Below are 21,089 nucleotides of genomic sequence, written 5' to 3'. Positions count from 1 at the left end.
AAGCAATTATAGGCAATAATGTCAGCGATTTGTGGATTAAGAACTCCTTAAGGATGCCCTGGCACGGCTGACAGTAACTGCTTTTAGCTTGCAACCGTTCAGCCGCTGCTGTGCCAATGAAACTGTTACTTCCCAGAAGCTATTGTGTTCCTTGGGAAGGAGCAAAACAATGGCACTGTGACATTCTCACACCACTCCACTGCCTGTGTGATTTTGCTGCAGCCTTCGGCCAGGCAACTTAACCATGCAGATTCGTTTTCAACAGACAACTCTATTGATGCACACGCACAAACCAGAAATATTGGCTATTGTGCTGGAGCGATGCCGTGCTGGGTTCTTAAGATAAAGCTCAGAAAATTCTGTTTTTAAGGCTCTGGGACTCTAAATACACCTGTGTGTGACCTCTGGTGTGCAAAAAGCTTCAGTGCAATGTCTGCTGGTGAGGTTTGTGTGCTGGCCCTGCAGCTCCCCTCACCAGGGACAGAGGTGGCTCAGGACACGGCCCAGATACAGGCGAGGGTATGTCTGCCATGCAGGAAAAATGCTGATTGCTTTGAGGATCAGCAAGAAGGATTTATATGTTTTTTGCTCTTTTTCTAAGAAAATACATGCATTTAAAGTGAAGTCACAAAATGCATATGGCAATTAACTCTTTCAAGGGCAATTCAAATACAAATATGCTTTCTTTGTGCTACTGTTCATCTGTTTTAATTTCAATATGACCTTATGGCCTATTCAGAAAATTGAATTGTATTTTGGATGCAGAGGAGAAGATGTGTGGGTTTTTTTTATTTTTTATTTATTTTTTATTTTTTGTAGAGGTAAACAAAGGGCAAGAATTCCTTGAAAGGTTTGGACTATATGGACTATAAAACTGAAAAATAAGAGGATAATGCTGGTGTCCCTTATCAGCAGTGAGAAGCATCTAGTTATGGAGCACTGTCAAACTGATACTTCCCTGGAATGACTTGCTTCCAAACAGGAGCTATCCCACGTGCCTGCCTGCCCATGTCAGCTAAACCTCCAGAGTCTTCTGCAGGCGCAGTGCTAGGCTGGGTGTAGGGGTGCCTGGCGTGGGTTCGTCAGTGGCTGCAAACACATCTCTAGTTTTAACTTGGTACTGCTGGTGTCCCCCCACACCTCTGCTTATACTGGAGCGGACGCTTCTTGGTGGTTTCACACACCCGAAACACAGCCAGAAAGCTGTGTGTTCCCGGTCGGGTCGTCTCCTTGCGCTTCCCCACTCCAGCACTTCACTTCCCCGTACAAAAAGCGCCCCGACACCTCCCTGTCCGTCCCGCTGCTCCCCAACCGGAGGAGTACAGCCGTCCCCCCGGGCCGTACGGCTCCCGACGGCCCCGGCAGGAGGCGATGCCGCCAGCCCCGCTGCCATCACGTGGCCGCCGCGTTTTCTCCCCCAGCGGTATGAGGAAGTCGGAGCCGCCGTCCGCAGCCCGGCCGGGCACAGCCTCCGCCGCCGCCTGCCCGCGGCGCGCTATGTGAGTACGACGGGACGGGGCGCTGGGAGCCGAGCGGGCGGGAGCGGGGCCGCCAACCCGCGGGGCCGCCCAGGAGGAAGCTGGGGCGGGGGTCCGGGCGGTGGTTGAGTGCGGGCGCGACTTCGATTCCCCGCAGGGTGGCTGAGCGCCGCGGCCGCCTCCCGTCGTGAAGTCCCGCCGGCGCGATGGAGGAGCCTCCGGCGGCGGAGGAGTGGCAGGGGGCGACCCAGAAGAGGAAGGCCTGGGCCAAGAGCCGGGACTCCTGGCAGGCGTCGGAAGCGGAGGATCTCTCGGCAGCGGCGGCGGAGCTGGCCCGCGGCGAGGAGGAGGAGGAAGACGACGACGACGACGAGGAAGAGGGGGAGGACCGGGAGCAGGATCACCTCGCAGGCGGCAAGCTGCCACTGGCCGCAGAAGCAGGTCGGGGCGGGGGGCGGCGGGACGGGGGACCCCGAGGGGCCGCCCCTGACAGCCGGGCGGTGACTGACGGTCGGCTGTCTGCTGCTCTGCCCCCAGGCCACAGCGTGCCCAACGAGAAGATCGCGATATGGCTGAAGGACTGCAGGTGGGTCACGTCGCCGCACTCCAGGGCGGTACGGTGCGGGCTGCGGGCTGCGGGTGTGCGGGGAGCGGGGCTGAACGCACGCACGGCGGGGGAGCGGGCTTTGGGCACCTTTGCTCCCATCGGTGTGTCGCGTAGCGAGGCTGAAGGCTTTCTGGCTGTGAGGAATGTGGCTTGGGCTTAGGAAGGCAGCGTTATTTTGGAAGCTGCTCTGTTTGTTGAAGAGGGACTTCTGTTAATTAATGTCTCTCTGTTGCCTGTTGTTTGTTTTTGGTTTTTTTTCTGATTTTAAAGAAACAGTGCTGATGCAGTGGCAGCCTCTGTGCTCAGGGGCCTTCAGAAGCAAGGACAGTGTGGGCTAACTTAATTTATCTAAGCCCCTCAGAATCTGCTGCTGCACGGACAGACTTCCTTAACTTGAGGTGGAGTGTGTGTAATCTGTAACTGGTGCTGCCACAAAATGAGCCATGGGTGTTTGGAGCAGGCTGACTGCCTTACTTTTTCTTCAGTCTCGATCACGTAGAAGCATAAATACTTTTAAATCCAGTTGTAGGGACTTTTTGTCCTGTCTTTTCCTCTATTCTGTCCTACTACCCTGAAAGAGCGTTCTTCCTTCTGATGAGGGAAAGCGAACATTTAGCTTTCCAGTAGTTAACAAAGTTTCAAGATTTCTGGTTTTTTTGTTTGTTTGTTTTTTGTTTTTTTTTTTGAGTGGAACTGCTTTAAGACAAAGATTTACCTCTAAGATTAGCTGTGCCTTGGTGATCTTTTGATCCAGTAAGCGGCTGAGCTGTGACTCCTGTGACTGCAGTCCGGACTGCTTTATAACTACGGTGTCCACAGTGTAGTTTTCTTTGTAATCTCTGTGGGCTGTGCCTTGGGAGGGGTGTTGGCAGCACAAGGCTTGGAATCACACCGCATCCCCAAAACGTGATGGCCAGCCCTCACAGGCTGCTCTCCTAGATTGTCAAAATGGGAGATTTTTCTGAATTTCCTTGTGATTGGACCTGATTGAATGTAGCCTTAAAAGTTTAGAGGAAGAAAGACGTTATATATCTGGTGCTTTATTAAAAGCCTTTTTTTGAGTGGGGAGGAGGAAAATGGAGTAGTGAATGGGGAAGAGGTCCCTGAGGGAGAAGTGCTTCCTAATGCCACTGTAGCGCTTCTTTCTGTATCTGCAGGATTTTATCTAGAACCTTCCCTGGCACTGTCAGCACTCTGCTCTGGTGTGGAATTGAAGGAATAGCACAGAACTTCAAACTGTCAGCACAAACACCTTAATGACAGCCACAAATTGTGAAGAATAATGCAAAGCTTGCTGTTTTATTCATGTTCTCCAGTAACCGTTGCTTAAAGGGGCTACCAATGCTTCTGTGGAATGTGTTTGCATCTGTGGCAGCAGATTCACAAAACGTGGGAATCTTGTTCTGCACTCTATTTCCATATTTTACATGGAAGGAAATAAAGTGCAACTTTATCCTTTTGCTAACATGGAGGCATAAGCTTTAGTTAATGCATGTTTATGAAACCCTTTGCAGCCCTTCCACAGAAGTCTCTTGCAGTATAGCTATACTGTTGTAGAGATTATCAGAAAAATTTTGTGTTCTCCCCGGAAAGATAAAGCTTTTTTTTTAATCTGTTAAACTAAATTATTCAAGCTGGAGTTACCCTCTGTACATCATGCAGAGGGCATGCAGATACTGTCCATACCTGTGGGAGGTACCATCCCAGCTGCCTGAAGTTGTGTGCAGTTCTTTGTGTTTTAAAACTGGGGAATGGTTTAGTTTCTGTGTATATAGAGTATATGGGAGCGGCAGCTAATTAAGTGCAGGGAAATGATTATTCAGCTTGCATTCTTACAAGGTGACTGTATGTATAGAATCCCTGAGAAGAATGTATCTTGATAACAATGTGTATAGGAAAAGAGTAGTTTAAAAGGTGACAGAACAGTGATACAAAAACTATTGTTGTTTAAAAAAGAATGCATGAAAACTTGCAGTTATTGTTATCTCGGCTAATTATTGTTTAATAACACTGCTTTTGCTTTGGAACTTTGCTATGAAGTGTGGGCAACATTCACAGGCTGGTCTTCTCTTCTGGTCAATTGCACAACCACTTTCTTACAAGTTCACCCTGGTACAGAAATGTAACTATCACTACAGGTGACCATGCTATTACTAAAATGAAGTATTTTCTCTGTTGCATATTTTCTAGAAAAGTCACTCCCATTTTGCCTGACTTTATATACGCTTTTGTGAAACATATATTGGAAAATTGGCACATCTTAAATCTCATTTTGTTTTGAATTGGCAGTAGCGCAAAAGAAATGTAATATCAACCCACTGCATAAATAGATCTGTTTATAAGATTCATTCTTTTGTTTGTTTCCAAAAGCATCAACAGTGTTATAACCAAGATAAAAAGAGTGACTGGTTGTCCTATGATGTTCGTGTTAGCAGTTTGGGGCTTTTGTTGCTTGGCATATCTATTTCACATCTGCTTTGGAGGAGAGGGTAGCGTTCCTAATAGCCCATGCTACTTAACTTGGTGGAGACTTGTTTAAAAACAAACTGACAAACACAGTGCAACAATGACAAAACTGAAAAAAATGAAGATATATCACACTGTGATGAGGATTACGGAGGCTTCGGAAATGCGAGATGTTACCCAGAGTTTCTGGTTTGCTCATGTTTTGGGAATTGCGTGCTTTTGAAAAAGGCATTCTTTGCTTTCTCCTCGGTGGTTTGACAAGGCATTTTTAAGTGATAGGAAAGCTCGCAAAGATCTTTAGTCTTAACTCCTGTAAGGTTAGAGGGGAAACAAGAGTGTTTGTATTACACTGATAGAAACAGAGAAACTTTACTCAGTGGTATGGTGTGTGCTATTTTAATTCCGTGTGTTTAAATTCCTCTAGTAGCACAGGGGGTGTCAGAGGTATTTAGGAACTATCTCCTGGAGATGTGCAGGAAATGAGTTCTTGAAATGCCTCAGAAATAAGAGATTTTTTTTTTGCTTCACGTTTAAAATAAACACTGCTTCTACCCAAGTCAGGCTGCTAAAAGCAGAGAGGTTTAAATGGCATTTACGTACCTCGCAGAGCCATGGTCCTGCTGCTGCGGGCAGCTGAGCAGGCAGGCCTGTGGGGGGCACGTGGCCTGGTGGGGGCATATGGCCCGCATGGCATCTCTCACCTGCACCCCGGCATTCATCCTGCTCCTGCATGCACCGGCGCTGCAATAAGTCATTGTTGTAATATGATAATAAACAGGTGACTCAGCTATGTGGGAATGCAGGTGAAAAACTGCAGGACTCCTTGCCCAAGCGGCCCCATGGCTCTAGCCTCCCCAGGGCCCGTGCTCCCAGCCCTCCTCGTGTCCTCACATGAAGGTGACGGGGACACTGCAGTGCTTCCTCTGGAACTTCTGTGTGTAGAGTGGCCTCCAAACTGTCCACTTCACAGGGTGCCCGGGGAGAGGCCCCGGGGGCTGGCTCCTGGGCCCTGCTGCTGGAAAACTGCCATACGCCGAGAGGCAGAGCTGCTCCTGCCATCATCCTCCAGTATTTGGGTGTTGGTGCTTGTATCTGTTTAAATTTGTGTTACACCTAGTTCTTTAATGCACATTTCCCCAAGAAAAGCGATGCAAAGCAGCTGCATGTGTATGTGGGAGCACGAGCAGAGCAGATGGGCAGCTGACTGAGATGCTTTTCCTGTAGTTGCCAATCCACTGCAGTGCAACTGGGCTTCATTTCTCAAAGAAAATGCCAGCTTTGGTGGCTGCTTTCACTGCTGTCTGTCAGCCAGTGTGCACTGCCCTGAGCTTGGCCAACAAAGTCACCACCAGTGAGTTTCTGTATGGAAAAGGTGGAGGTGCTGGAAGGGGATGGGTAGGAAGGGAAAGGTGCCTGTCACAGCCTGCACGTGAGCAGTGGGCACAGGTGCTGTTGCAGCGCTCACAGGGCTGGCTGGAGACGGAAGGGCCTAGGCAACCTGCCTTAATTTCTTTGAAATCCTGACATGGAAGGTACACAAAAATTGAGTCCCTGCGAGGCTTGTCCTGTCACCTGCAGCACATTTGTGTACCTGGGTGCTCCTGCTGCTGGAGCTGGCCTCTTGCTGTGGCATGGCTTTACTTTGCTTTACATGTCAATGTTAGCTTGCTCTCTATCAGCAGGCAGCGTGTGGAAACACTGTACTATTTTCAGAGGGGGAAAAACAATTGTAAAGTATAGGGTCTGTGAGAAAGCAGGTGCAAACTTTCATTGCTTAATTTGGCCATGACACCAAAACAAACACTGTATCAGAGCACTGTTTGCTTTAAGTTCCTTGGTCAGGTTTATGTGTTTGTCTAATTAAAAACCCAAGTGAAATGTATGTAATATTGGCATATAAATTGTCTGCATTTCCCTTCTTTATGGGTATTATATTTCTGAGTTTGTTTTGGGCATTATGGTGCTACTTAACAGCGACAGGTCTATCTGGTTAGGCATGTCTCAGATACAAGGTGTAGAAATACCTGGAGATGTCAACAAATCTAATGTGAGCATAGGAAGGAATTGGACGTGTCAGTTGTGTGATTTCTGCTGCTGATTCTGGACATGGTAAGATTTGGCAAATCCGCTGGAAGGAATACTTTCAAGGAACAGTGATAGCAGAGATCATCCAAATAAGAGCTATAATGAGTCTATGAAATACCAGCACTTGGGAGATGACAGCTAACATAGCTGTTAAGATTTTATCTTGTTTCTGATCAGCAAGTGTAGCTTTTCACCTCTCTCTTCAAAGCCTAAGGTAAATTAATGGTAAGAAATTTTGAATGTTTAGAAAATGGGTAAGGCTTTTGTCGCATAAGTGAGATTGAGTTACCTCATGCTCTTAGTTTTAGGGTGTTCTTGGAGGTCCACGATTTTCCTCGGGAGAGGGCTGCTGGCCCTGAAGTTTTGCCACTGACTTGTGTCGCAGTGTTACAGTTATCAACAGATTTTGTTGTTTTTCCCTATTTGTTCAGAGGGCTGGGGATTGCTTGGGAAGTTATTGCCAGTCCTCATCTGTTTGCCTTTTCTGGGGGCGGAGGGAGGGACAACTGCTGCTATCACAAGCTTGTTGCACGCTGTAAGGAAGGACATGAAGCAGCAAGTTTGTAAGCTGGTATTAATCTCTTCTGTGGTTTCAGAACGCCGCTGGGAGCCTCCCTGGATGAGCAGAGCAACCCTCTGTTGAAGGGTAAGGAAAGGCTTTACCTACTGAGGTCTTTTTTTTTTCTGAGAAGCATGCTCTTGTGTACGTTCACCTGAGACTTTGGCAATTTATCAGTGGTACGACAACCTAGTTGGCACTGCTGGGTTATTCTCACTGTGAAGCAGCTGTGCCTAAGAAACTTTAAATCTTTCTGGAGAGTCTAGTAAGCCTTTTTAAAAACAAAACAAAAAAAAAAAAAACAGCTGAACGGGAGAGTTTGTTAATTTTCTCTCCAAGCTGGCAAGTGTTAGATAGTTTCTATGTCTAATAACTCAGGTTGCCACACCTGAAAATTTTACTATCTGAGTAGGTCTGAATACTAAAGTTCAAAGTACAGTGAGAATTTGCAGGTAGTGACACAGTGTAGAGGAGTTACTGACTTCGTCTAAAGTCTTAGCTTGAATTCCTAATCCGGGATAGGGAGAGAGGGAAGAGAATGCCTAAGCCGGATTTAGGATCCCCCTGGTAAGATGTCTGGAGGCTAATCTGTCGACATAAGAAGCAGATACGGTGGGTAGTACCTCTAGGTTTGCACTCACAATTAGTTTGCTTGCAATCTGACTTGGGAATGTTTCTGAACACAAAAATAAAGCAGTGCTGGAATTGTTCTCTTTCAAAAAAAATTAAGTTCTTAAATGTGACTTCTCACTTCTTAGTGCATTTTTAGTGTATGAGTAATGCAGGGATTGTAGATATGGTCTAGTTATATCCTGTTGTATCAACTGAAGTGTCTTGCTAGTATCTTTAGTTAAGCTGTTGAAAAAGCAGTTACAACTACCGTGATGCAGCGTTTTCTAACTGTACATTTTCAGGCATGCTGGTGAGAAATGGAGGAAGTTTTGAAGATGACTTATCCCTGGGAGCCGAAGGTGGGTGTGGCTGGATTATGACTTTTTCTAGTGAAAAAAGAGTCGTGTTCAGTGATCTGATTTTTATTTTGAAAGACAGCATTTTCCTTCTGGTCAAAGGCAGTTGATAAAGCTGGCCAAAAAAGCAGCATGGAGCACATAGGAAAATGCAAGAAGGCTTGCTTTTTTTTCATTAAGATATTGCCTCTGCTGAATGTGCTGGTCTAACCTGAAGGTCAAAGTCAACTCCGCATTCCCTTCTGCCCTCACGTTCTAATGCCCACAGCTGCAGCACAGCCCTGAGCACTCACTGGCGCTATGCAAAAGTGCTTTCCCCTACTTGTTTGTCTTGTCCATGGGTTAATCTTGGCAGTTGTGCATGCTTCACTTCCACTGAAACCCTTGGGAGTGGCAAGTACGGGGTTTTGAAAGGAGGAATGGAATTCTGTCATCCAAGAGGCAAACCCATTAAGAGCTAAGTGCTTTTAAAAATGAAAATTACCAAAGCTGAGTAAGTACTTTGAATCAGCCGTGTTATGTACTCTTCTGTCACTAGCTGCTTCCTTTCCTTTTCTTTCTCTTCCCTTTTTTAAAGGGAAGGAGACGTGGCTGTTCATGCTGGGCATGTTTGTTGTCACTTCTCTTGCTAGCATACTCTGTTTGTCCCGAGGCAGAGGTGTCCACAAACAAACAACTTTTAACAGGAGCATCCATCAATAAAATGGCATGAAACAGACTCTTAGACTGGTTCTCAGTGATGTCTGCAGGACAGGAGCTATAAGGCTGTATCTTTTATCAGTTATAAATAAATTTTAAAATAGCCTTCAGTTTTCACTGGTTTTTAAACTACAGTTTTTTAAGTGTCAGAATTTGCATTGTAGAAAGCCCTTTTGTCCACAGCAGAGTTGCCAGTGATTTTGAAACAGTATGACAGGGCCTGAAGAAAGAGATATCTCTAATTTTTGAAGACTCGAGACTTCTGAGGAAAACAGTTGATCTGATAATGACATTAATCTGATAATCATGGAGAAGCAGTACATTATTCTCTTACTGCAATAGAATAAGTAGGATTATCTTTTTCTGTCAGTCTTTTCCACTTACTAGCTTCCCTGCAGTATGAAGATTTCATAGGGAAAGTGTTTTTTAACAATCATCCCAATTCTGAGCATACAACTAAGAATGAATTTTAGAAAATCATATCACTTTTTTTGTTTCATTCTTCCCCCTCATCATTCTCAAAGATTTCTGTTCTTGGGGAGCCTCTAGCACGATTCTGGCAGAGGGTCATTTCCCTCCTGTTCAGATGACCAAGGTCTCAGTGCTAGAACTGCTGGTTCATTTCCATGTGTAAGGACATGAGTGCTTCTGCAGGGCTTTGCTTCCTGTCAGAGAACAACAGACAACAGAGCTGCTTGGAGCAGTGCTGCGTGCCTTGCTGTACAGATGGCCTCTTTGGCTGGTATGAATGGCCTGCCCTTGTGCATCTCTGGCTTCCTGACCCCAGGGATAGGCCAGAGCCCTGCGAGAATGGTACAGAGGGCATTGGACAAGGTCCTGTAACCTCAGTGCCCTACTGAACTGTTAGATCCCAAGGTTTAGCATCTGGAACTAGTCAACAATTAATGCATGGAGATGGGCTTACTTTCATACTGTGTGCAAATATATTAAAAAAAAAAAAAAAGGGGGATGCAGCTTCTGCATTTCATATACATTTAAGTTCCTTCGTGATGTCTCTGAAGGTTATAAGGTCCCTATGTTTCATTCCTTGTTGCTGACATTTCCCCTGAAAACACAGCGAATGCAGATGCAAGGTTTTTCTGGCAGTGTTTGACATACCTTTGCTCTTTTTGTAGCTGATTCCAAGGGTTGCTATAACATACACATACTTCTTCCTTGTCTCCTGTGCCAAGTTTGTTAATGTTGAGTTGCCTCTTTGGGGGAACCCATAATTAAAGGGTCCCATCAATTCCACAGGCTCAGTGCAGCTTTTGTACATGGACTGCATGGCTCAAAGAACTAGAGCCCAGCCCTCTGTACAGAGCTAACTGTGCTGGTTTAGAGGCTCACGCACACGATATCAGTTACCTGGCCACGGGCACCAGCTGCTCTTCACGCTCTAGCTGAGCAATCTTCATGTGACCATGTCTTTACTTTCTCCTCCTTCCCACTGTGACAAACTCTTCAGCTGGTTATTATGTCTTCGATTACAAAGCAATAAATTGTCTGTTTATACAGCAATTACTAACTTACTGGAAGTAAAATTTCAAGTTTATATGATTCATTACAGCAAGTGAACAATCCACACAAGATTGTATTTTAGACAAAGCCTGAGTAAACTGGACAGTCTTTATTTTAGTTGTAAACTAGGAAGACTTGACAATCCTATTTATGTGGAAGGAGAGTAGTCATTGAAGTGCTTGTTGGCTACTTTTTTATGTCGGTTGTGGGAAGTGTAGTTGTCAAGATGTTTGTGCATAATATCTTCTTGTTTCCCTACAGCTAATCATCTGCGGAGTGATACCCAAATGGAAACGTGGTAAACATACTTATTTTTTTCTCTGTTTACTTTGGAGAAATATCTATATTTGAGGGAGAGGGTACAGTGAAAGTCATGTAGGCTACTTCAGAGCTAGGGCTGTTCCGGACATGGCTGTCTACGAAGGAAAGAACGAGAAGATCCAGATAGCATGGGAATGGTTAATGTGAAATGCAGAAAAAAATGTAGATTTTAATTCTTCCAGCAGACCTGAGGTAGATTTTTGAGATGATGGAGAAAAGCAGAGAAACAAGGAATTATGAGTAACTACGGTATGATTTACCTTCTTCGGCTTGCTGATCTCTGACCATTTCAGAAACTACATGGCAAGGCTGGCTTTACCTTTTGGAGCAGGTGTCCTTTGGGAGTGGGGAAAAAAGACTCAGAAGGAGAGGCTTCTGCTTCCTAACGATAGGTTCTGAATGAAATGTGCTGTAGTTAAAATCTGCAAGTTTGCTGGAACTCCATGGCTTGTGTGAGCAGCACCCTTGTTGCTCCTCCTGAGCCACTCTTAGGTGAATCTTGTCATCTTGGGCTTCTTAGTGGTTGTTCTTGCTGTGTGGGTACTAGGATTTGCAGTCTAAAATTCACCCAGGATTACTTACTCCCCAAGAGTAAGTAAGGGTTTCTCTGGACCTGAGGTACCAGCGAGTGTGGAGGAGCTAGCTAGCATTCTTTCCAGATGCAGCAAAGAAATAGCTTGGGATTGGGAAAGAAACTGGTCTGCAGTCCCTCCTGGAAACATCTCATTTTGTTTCTTCCAGCTTGCAGCCTCTTTGGCTTCCCCAGCCACCTGCTGGGTGCAGCAGGGGTGAGGCAGGGATGCGATGTGGCCAGGTGGTCCTGCTGTAGCCAGCAGCGGGCAGGCAGGAGAGGGCGGGGTGGCCTACCTGACAGCTGGCTTTCTCCCAGGGCAAGGGTGGGATCGGAGGGTTGGCTGGGGGCATCAGGGATTTGTTTTCTCAGCTTGCATTTGCCTTCAAATCCTTAGTTTGTGTACGTTTTTACTGAGGCATCTCAGAGTTCACTTTTGCTATTGTATTTCAATAAGTGACATGGCTAATATAAACCAGTTAATGCTGAATAGGGGAACAGAAATTCAGCAGCACTGGAGGCATGTCTCTGCTCTGAGACAGAGAATCAAATCCCTGAACAGAACCTGTTTATTGCAGTGGTCTCTGCTTTGTTCACAGCAATGGTATGCTGGCGAAGGACAGGAGACTTCAGTTTCACCAGAAGGGGAGAAGTATGAACTCTACAGGCTCTGGAAAAAGCAGTGCAACTGTTTCAAGGTAAAATAGTGCTATGCTTTGAAGGTCGTGGCACAGTTCAGTGGAATTTGGCTCTGTTTTGCTGGCAAAACTTACTACTTCTGTTCCTAAGTTGGATGGACTTGGCTTGATTTATATGCATTGTTGCATTTAGTAACTGAGAAGGGAATTTGCATTCGGTTGCTTGAAAAACTGTAATTTGTTTTCAGATGTGTTTTGCAGTAAACACGGATGAGCCTAAGAAATGTCTGAAATCTTAACAATATTTTAAGATTGGAGCTTTGCTGTGCAAGATCTTTATTTATAAATAATGGAATTGTATTGAGCTGTGTCTGGGCTCGTGTCTCTGGTGGCGTGAACCAAAACTTGAGATGCAGATATCTCCGGAATTATTTCCTTAAGTAGTCTGAGCTGTAAGAGTCAAAAGTTCAATAGACAAAGCTGTCTAGTGGGCTGAACTGAAGTTGGACAGAAGGCACTGTGTCCTAAAAGGAGATGCATAGACAGTAAACATCTTGTCATTTGTCTAGTGTTTCTGAGTTACTGGAGCTTTATGAGGAAGATCCTGAAGAAGTGCTCTATAACCTTGGATTTGGAAGAGATGAACCAGATATTGCTTCAAAAATTCCAGCAAGATTTTTTAATTCATCATCATTTGCCAGAGGGATAGATATCAAAGTGTTTTTGAATGCTCAAATGCAGCGCATGGAAGTGGAAAATCCAAATTTTGCTTTGACAAGTAAGTATGTTTTTGAAGCAAAGTTTATTTTTAAAATTTTTAACTGTGTAAACAATCTAAAATGAAGGTATCATATGTAGTGTTCTGGCAAAAACCCTGTACCATCTAAAGGCCAAATTCCATTCAGAATCTGTAATGAGACTCGTGTGGTTTTTAAATATGGCAAGAGATGACCACTGTCGTACATCTTGGGATGAGGGAAGATGATCTGTAGCAGAGAAAAGAAATAAAACGCATCCTGTAAGGTTGTATATTGCCTTCTGTTTTGTATCTTTCCTGTTGCTTTCTTCTAAGCTTGTCTTCTGTTATAGCTTTAGAGCATGGAAACAAATAGCAATATCTGTCTTTTTCTCATGTTCTTTAGAATCGAGTGGGAGTTGTGAAAGCTGTCAGCAGTGACCTACTTCTGTAGTTGTTGAAGTCTGTGCCAGTATTGCTATTGACTTGGACAGGGTCTTTGTTAGGTCAGAAACAAGCATTTCTGAAATGAGGGCAGAGCTGAAATGTCCTATTTTACTGGAACTGCTCTGTCCATCCACAAACACACCTTTTCCTGATGGTACTTTGTAAATTAACCTGCAGTTGCATGTCTGTGTTTCATTTTTACTTTGTGAAGGCTTTCCGTGCTGTTCTCCTTGTGCATTTACTGAAGACTTTTAACTAGTCAGCATTCATCTCTGGACTTGACATAAGTAGAGGGAGATTTGATGGGGTGGGCAGGCACAGGTTATGATGAAAGCTCCCTCTTCAAATATGAGGAAAAGAACTGCCACTGACAATTTGAACAATTGTGTAGAGATGGATCAGCAGTTCTGAGCTGTGATGACATCAAAACTCCTCTTAAACTCTGTCTCATGTTTTGTTCTTGTGCAGGTCGTTTTCGCCAGATTGAAGTGCTTACTACTGTGGCCAATGCCTTTTCCTCTTTGTATTCTCAAGTCTCTGGAACTCCTCTGCAGAAAATTGGTAGTATGAATTCAGTGTCTTCCAGCAAAGAAGCATCCAGCCCACCTCCCTTAAATCGCAGCAATACAGCCAGTCGGTTAATGAAGACCTTGTCTAAGCTTAATCTGTGCAGTGCCCAGCAGGCCGATAGCAGCTGCTCAACCCTGTCACCTGTTGAAAAAGGGAAAAGTCCACCTGAGGCAGAGAGTGAGGAAAATGATTCTAAGTTGCCAAAATTCTCGAAAAAGAAAGACTCTCCCTCTTTTCTGGCTACTGTAAAGGAGGAGATAGCTAGTAGTCAGACAAATGCTACAGTTGCTCACAGACTTGTGAATGTGCCTGCTGGAACTGATGATAACCATGAGGATACTGTGTCTGCAGCAGATGTGCAAAATAGCAGGCTGGCAAGCCCGCAGGACAGACAGTGTGAAGAGTCTGGTCTTCTGGACCCTTCCAGCCTTAGCAACAATTCCAACACGCCCAACAGCAGCACGTCCGAAACTGGTGCCCCAGCACAAAGGCCACCTGCGGCATCACTGGGTAGAGAGCCCAGCATGCCTCTTGCCAACCCCTCTGTAATGAATCTAATGCTTCAGCAGAAGGATTCCTTTGAGATGGAAGAGGTAGGTGGAAATATATGACTTTGTTTTTGCATACAGTTTACATAGCTTGCTGGCTGCCAGCAGGGGAATGTTTTCTCCTGTGTAGTTGACAGTGTATTCCTCAGGAATGCTTTACATTCTCTGAATGTTAGGACAGTTGTCGCTTTCTCTTTGTAGGTTGCTCTAATTGCTCCTTTTATTTGAGTGTTGTTGATAATGATAACGTTGTTGTTCCTGAGAGTCAGCATGAGTTTTCTCATTCTTTTCATTGTCTCTAAGGGATTCTAATTCCCAGATTCCTAAAAGTGGTTTGTTGACTAGGCTAGTAAATGTGCGGTCTACAAATTAAAAAATGCATTTATGGATTAATTTTATTTTCGCATAGACTCACTGGTTGGATTGTAAGAACCCTCTTAAATTAGCAAATGGTTTTGTGGAAGCTTTTTGGAGTGGCTGTTGTTAACAATCCAGAAGCTAACATTTTCATGTATGTGAAGTAGATGTGTAAATGAAGGATTGCGATTTCCTTGCTGAAATGAGTGAAGAAAAGAGGCAATAGGAAACTTCCAGAGTTTTACAGAGAATAACAAACAGATAATTTAGCAGATATTGTGTCTAGTGTTGTGTTGGCTCTGCAGACTTTGAAGTCTCCTCTAGATCAATGGATGTTATAGCAGAAGGTGCTCATTGAGGGGAAAGAGATAATCCAGAGTCTTGTAGTTCCTGTCATTTGTTTGCATCTGTGTGCCATCACCCACATGTTGTGTGGCCATCTACTGAACAAGAACAAAGGGTTGATCCAATTGAGGGGAGGAAAAGAAGCCCAGGGTATCTTGAATTATTTATTTTTCCTGGGGTAGTTTTCAGCTAGATAATTTTCTTGAAAGGGTTTTGTATCTGCACAGATACTTGTGTTGGCACAATGGGAGGGGTCTGAGTGGCAGTGCATTTTGCTATGTTCTTGATAGCTGGCCTGGTTTCACATATACTAGAGGAGAAATATGTATTTTGTCATTCTTAGGCAAAGCTGTAACAACTTTTAAAAACAAACAAAAGGATATTATATTTTTTAGAGTAAATTGGACTATACAGGGTTATGAAACAAAGAGTGCTTACCAAATTCTGCATAAGCTAAATGCGATGCATTTGCAAAGTTTTGGTTGACACACTTTGCAATGATACCAGTCCATAAACACAGCTGTTTTGGCATGATGACACATGATGTGGGATGACGTTGTGGTGAATTTTTGTTTATGCAATCTAGTATATACGTATCAACTAGTGGAGGGATTCAGTTTTATTAAGAAAACTCTAGAACAATACCTGGCAGCTTGATTTTATTTTTGTGTGTCTCTTAAGCACAGTCTAATGAACAATACACTATTAGAAACTGAAAATAACTCCTTCCAAAGTTTTCTCAGCTTGATATGTGTAAGAAAGATGACAGATATATCAGGGAAGCTCTTTGCATGCTTATGAATGCCTTGGAGGTTTGCGTGCCATTAGGAAGTCTGTCGCTGGGAAGATAGCTGGTGTGGGAGTGAGTCAGGGCAGGATTTCCCCCAGACTCCCTCTCCTGAGATGACCAATTAGAGCATGAGTGTCGCTTACCAGCATCAATACTGGCTGAAGGGACGGGGCAGGACAAGTCCTCTGCTGGGGTGCTGTCTGCCAGCCAAGGACAAGAGGTGGAAGGTACTTAAATGAGAAGATGTTTGGTGGGTTGGAGGTGGAAAATTTAGCCATTGGAAACGAGAAGGTTTAAGAAAATCAAGGTATCTTTCCTGAAAGGCTAGTCTGATCAAAAGGGCTTGTAATATTACTTACTGTTCCTGCTTGTGGCATTGTGTTTTTGTTTGTTTGTTTTGTGTGTATGTGTGTTTTTTGTGTGTGTTTGTTTTTTTAATTAAAAAAATACATATTTTTTCCTTAACTTAAATGGTGAACTCCTCCTATGCTGCCCTGCTTTTGTCAAAATAATCATTTAGCTCTTTCATAATACAGCCTTCGTCTCCCACAGGAGTAAAAGCCTCTTGTTTTATTATGTAAAAGTAGTGCTGTTCACTCTTGAACAGTGAAAAGTTCAGGCCAAGTACTTGTCAAAATCCTTGTCGTTGAGAAAATGCACTCTTGTGGCTGCTGTACACATGATATCGATGCAAATAGTGTTTCTCCTTTAGCCAAGTACTAATTTGGGCTTCAAACCATTAGTATGTTAATTTTACATTTTTAATTTTATCAAAACTGGAAAGGAAAATGTCATTGTTAATTTTGAAAATAGGCAGCCCATTAGAGGGGAGGGTTAGGGAGTAGTTGGATTGGGGGTTTTGTGCACGTAAAGTTGCATGTGAACTATGAGGATTCTTTCTGTTGCACTGACAACAGAAAATATATAATAGCTTTTGAGCTAAACAAAGGCCTTCCTGTTGAAATTTTAGGCATGTTCCTTTCATCATTTGAATGGCTGTCAAAGAACCGCTTAATTAATAATGCTGTTTCACAAGGCGATTAAGTAATGGGATTAATTTTCATGTAGTTTTAAGTTTCCCAGTTGAAATCTGCATGACTTTGCATATGTTATCTTCCTGTTTTGTACTGGAATACGCAGGATGTATTTCCACAAGCAGTAACGTGGTGAAGCCTGGAGTAGCACAGGAACATAATCCAGTTGGCCTGACAAAATGTTCCTCTCCTCTTCTCTGTAGATCCAGAGTACAGAGGGGGATCTACCACACATTCCAACTTCTCACCAACTGGCAGTGACCAAGTCAAGGAAAGGTGAGTAGTCTTCAACTTTCAGGAGACAGCAGTCTGCTGGGATTCCTCCCCTATCTGAAATGCTGATTCATGTATTTAAAACTTCTAAAGTTTCTCTTCTCTTTAGAACAAAAAAAAAATCTGGATTTCCTTTTCAGCTAAATCACAGAACATTACTGCAAAGTAGCAACCAAATTACAGGCAAGATGACAGCGTTGTAACCTCACTGCCTGTTTGCACTTTTGTGCCATTGATAATAGCTCAGAGAAACAGAAATGTTAATTCAGATTGCATGGGATTTTTTTTTCCCTAGCAAGTCCTGTAATTTAAGATACCCATTTAAACTAAAATTATATTCTTTTAAGCCTAAATGTCATGATATGTCCAGCCTTTGCCAATGTACTGCTGCTCCATCTGAAGGCTGTCTGCAGAGAAGTCTAGTACACACATGGAAACTGTATTCCTTCGTGTGACAAAAGGTGTACTGGCTCTTGTGCTTCACATGTGCTTTCATCTCAAATTGTTATTTATATTTTATGGTTTTGGAAGAGGGAAAAGGCTGATGTTTAATTTTGATTGTCACTGACCTTTACCCAAAGTTGGAAAGTGAAATCTGCTCTCTGATATATATGTATATCAGAGAACTAGAGCTTGTGTTTAGCAAGGCACCTAGCTTTGGTGCAGTTTCTTGGTGAAACGAGTGGCTATCAACGTAAGATGCTGAAGAGAGGCACAGAAATTTTTCTTAAGGGACGGAGATAATCTCATTTGCCTTTTCACAGATGAACTGAGTCTTGTGAACGGTCATCTGAATTGCATTAGTGTGGTTGAGCATGCTCTCGGCTTTTTGCTGGAGGTTGATGACTAGCTACTAGGGGTATGTTGTGCTACAAATTCAGCAGGGTAGGTTGTGCTACAAATTCAGCAGTATTCTGTATAATGCAACATTGCAACCCAAGTCATCTTCTGTTATTACAGAATCACCAAAATTGGAAAAGACCTCTAAGATCAACCAGTCCGACTGTCCACCTACCACCAATACTTCCCACTAAACCATGTCCCTCAGTACAACAGATATCTACATGTTTTTTGAACACCTCTGGGGATGGTGACCCCACCACCTCCCTGGGCAGCCTGTTCCAGTGCCTGACCACACTCTATGATGAATACAGGCTAGAAGGAAGGGCCACCAGAAACTGTATTTCTAACTGTTCCCAGCATTTCCCCCTTCGCTGTATTTTAAAGTTAATGATTACATGCTTTCGGGCAATTGTTTGCCTGTGGTTAAAGCCCTTGGGTAATAGATTAATGCAGGTAACATGACGGAGATGCACTCTTTACAGGTCAGGTCTCTTATTTCCCTGGCCTTGGCAGTTATAGAAACAGTTTTTCAGAGAAGGGTGACTAATGGAACTAGGAGCTGCAGTCAAGGAGGGTAAAAATAGTTCCCACTATCTATCTTACCCTCCTCTTCCTCCATGCAAGAAAAAGCATGAGCTGAACATGTATATACCTGCTGAAAGATACTGAGAAGCTCTAGCACTGAGTTTCTAGTGTGGCAGGAGCAGGGTGTGCTGGTTCCTGTCTCCCGGCTAGTATATCCCATCTGTTTCTGAATGCACTTGGCAATGATTAGCAGTGAGAGTTTTTCCTCATGCGGGTATTACCTGGAGTTCTCAGATAGCTTATCTTAGAAGGATGTCAGTGCTGATGGCAAGCCTGCGCATTCATGAAAGTCAGTTTGGGACCAATTTCTTATTTCACCTGGAAGATGTGAAAAGTGTATGATGATGTTATACACAGGTCTTAGTGAAATTGTCCAGAAGGAAAGTGTGTGGTGGGGAACTTATCTAAAATGTGAAAGTAGTAATTATTTTTTTCAGATTGTTCATGTGAACAATGTAGATTTGTTTCCTCAGAGTGCAGGTGCTCATCAAATTTGAAATCATCCAGCATCAGTGATCACTCTCTGAAGATATAGTCTGTTGTGTCTGAATGTGAAGTTGCACTCTTGTTAGCAATCACTATAGGTTGGATCAGCATGAGATTCGAGGGCTGGTCTTCGTTTACAATGTGATTTCAACTGATGATTCTCATACAGACTCACCACTTCCAGTGCTACCGGCTCTACTGTAAATAAGCATCCCTAATGAATGTTTGTTCCAGATAAATATTTCCTCTGTCAGAATAAGTTTGTACCTTTTTTTTTTTTTTTTTTTCCCCTTTAGAGGTGCTTCTGTGTTGATTAGCAGTGTTAGTTTAGTGCTGGTCAATATAGGATGTTAAAAGCCTTGCAGTGCAATTTTACTTCTACACAAAGGGCTGTGGGTGCCCTCTCTGGTGTTTACAACACTCTGGAAGGCATTTTAAGAGTGTGTGTAGTAAGATGTGAAGTATTTGAATTAAGAAAGGGAAAAAAAACCAAAATGATTTTCATAGAATCGTGGATTTTTTGAGTTGGAAGGGACCCTGTGGAGTGTATTAACATATGCTTGAACAGCACTGAGGCTACTGTGGCTTAGACTCCCCATTAGAGCACGTTTCTAATGTCAGGATAGCTCTGGTTATAAGTGGGCTTGTTGTTTCACAGTGACTTCTAAATGATTGTTTTGCTCCAGTAGTGTCTTTATTAAGCATGTTGCAGAGATGCAAAGAATTCTGAATCATTACTATCTTGATGTACTTTTTAGGTTATGTCTTCTAAATGGTGCTGAACTGAAGTAGTTTATTTATTATGCCCCAAACTGGCATTCAGTTCTTTGTTGTTGCAAAATTCAAATGTGTATATCATTTCTTTTTGCTCACAGATGGGTTTGGGGATTTTTTTAGGAACACAGCAAGCTTTGTGTGCTTTGCACTATAAACACATGGTGCTGTTAAATGTACAGCATTTAAGGGAAAAAAAAAGAACACCTCACTCACCTTTTGCAAAGCTATCTGGAAGGAAGGCTTGTTAACTGGAAAGCAAAATTCTTCCTGACAAGACGAATATACGCACATGTACAGAACAATATTCTAAAAATATTCTCAGAGCTTTGTGTTTTGTGAATGGTTGCTGCCATCAGTAGCTTTGTCAAATTTTGGATTGACAGACCTATTTCTTTTAAAGCACCTGACATATATAGTCAAAAACAGTAATTTTGAAAATGTAGTCCTTAAAAGTGAAGAAAGCAGATAATTGGCACTTCCTGTCCTTAGCGTATTATTGTATTTATGCCTTTTAGTGGTTGCAGTTCCAGAAGTAGACTGGAGATGGGGGGGGGTGAGAAAAAAGCATTTGGAACAGATTTAGTATCTGCGGGAATCTGTGTTTGTATATCCAGAAGCTAAGAAAGCCCTGGGGACTTCGAAGAGTTTCTGGTTTTGATGGTGCTGGGGTGCAGTGTGTGATCAGTATGGGAAAAAAGAGCAGCAGGTCTTCAATCCTGGAATGGAATACTTCATAGCTATGTTGGGGGTGTCAGTTTATTAATAATCACATGAAAATCAGAGTGTATTAGGACTTTGCCAATACTGTAGGTACAAGAAATGTGGATGTTAAAGAGCTTCACAGGCAGTTTCCATGCATTTCTCCTCCTTTATAAGCAGCAGAGTGATGCAGAACTTATGAATATTTGATAGGACTGTTTGGATCTGTGAAATTGTCGGTCTATTGGTAGCTGAGTATTATTTTACAACATACAGAATAGATGAATTATTTAATCTGTTTAATCTGTGCTTTCATGTTTTGTAAACCACAGACCTCTTTCTTCATCATCTGTTTCTGCTTAGAACTTAGCGTATTTGCTGTATTTTTGAATGCCCACATTGCCCTGGCTTGTATTCAGTGCCTAAAAATATTTTAATGTTTTATGCAACTTAAAACAATCATCTGAGGGGCATTTTTGTCTCGTGCTTGGTTTAACTGGGACATGAGTTTGATTGTTCCTTTTATTTTTTTTCATCTTGGGTGGTTTGTTTTCCCACACTTTTCTCCAGCTTTGGTGCTGAGTTTTCTGCATTCAGGGTGAGGAGAGGGGAGCCATGGCTGATTACCACTTATTCGTCTTAAGATTCTCTGCTGCCAGAGGGCATTTTAATCAAGATCTGAATGT

The 21,089-nt window shown here is 43.3% G+C and overlaps 1 protein-coding gene across 1 annotated transcript in view; it reads left to right on the top strand.

The window, feature by feature from the left end:
- Positions 895-21,089, top strand: part of SSFA2 (sperm specific antigen 2) — a 41,695-nt gene continuing 21,500 nt past the window's right edge. The window contains exons 1-10 of the mRNA XM_021397721.1: positions 895-1,499; positions 1,636-1,919; positions 2,016-2,064; positions 7,233-7,282; positions 8,110-8,166; positions 10,645-10,681; positions 11,875-11,973; positions 12,483-12,691; positions 13,565-14,259; positions 16,944-17,016. Of these exons, the coding sequence (XP_021253396.1) occupies positions 1,685-1,919; positions 2,016-2,064; positions 7,233-7,282; positions 8,110-8,166; positions 10,645-10,681; positions 11,875-11,973; positions 12,483-12,691; positions 13,565-14,259; positions 16,944-17,016 (1,504 nt within the window). The 5' untranslated portion in view covers positions 895-1,499; positions 1,636-1,684. The remainder of the gene's footprint in view (positions 1,500-1,635; positions 1,920-2,015; positions 2,065-7,232; positions 7,283-8,109; positions 8,167-10,644; positions 10,682-11,874; positions 11,974-12,482; positions 12,692-13,564; positions 14,260-16,943; positions 17,017-21,089) is intronic.

Source organism: Numida meleagris, chromosome 5 (genome assembly GCF_002078875.1).
Source record: "Numida meleagris isolate 19003 breed g44 Domestic line chromosome 5, NumMel1.0, whole genome shotgun sequence".
Classification (NCBI taxonomy): Eukaryota; Metazoa; Chordata; class Aves; order Galliformes; family Numididae; genus Numida; species Numida meleagris.
This window is presented reverse-complemented; position numbering and strand designations above follow the sequence as displayed.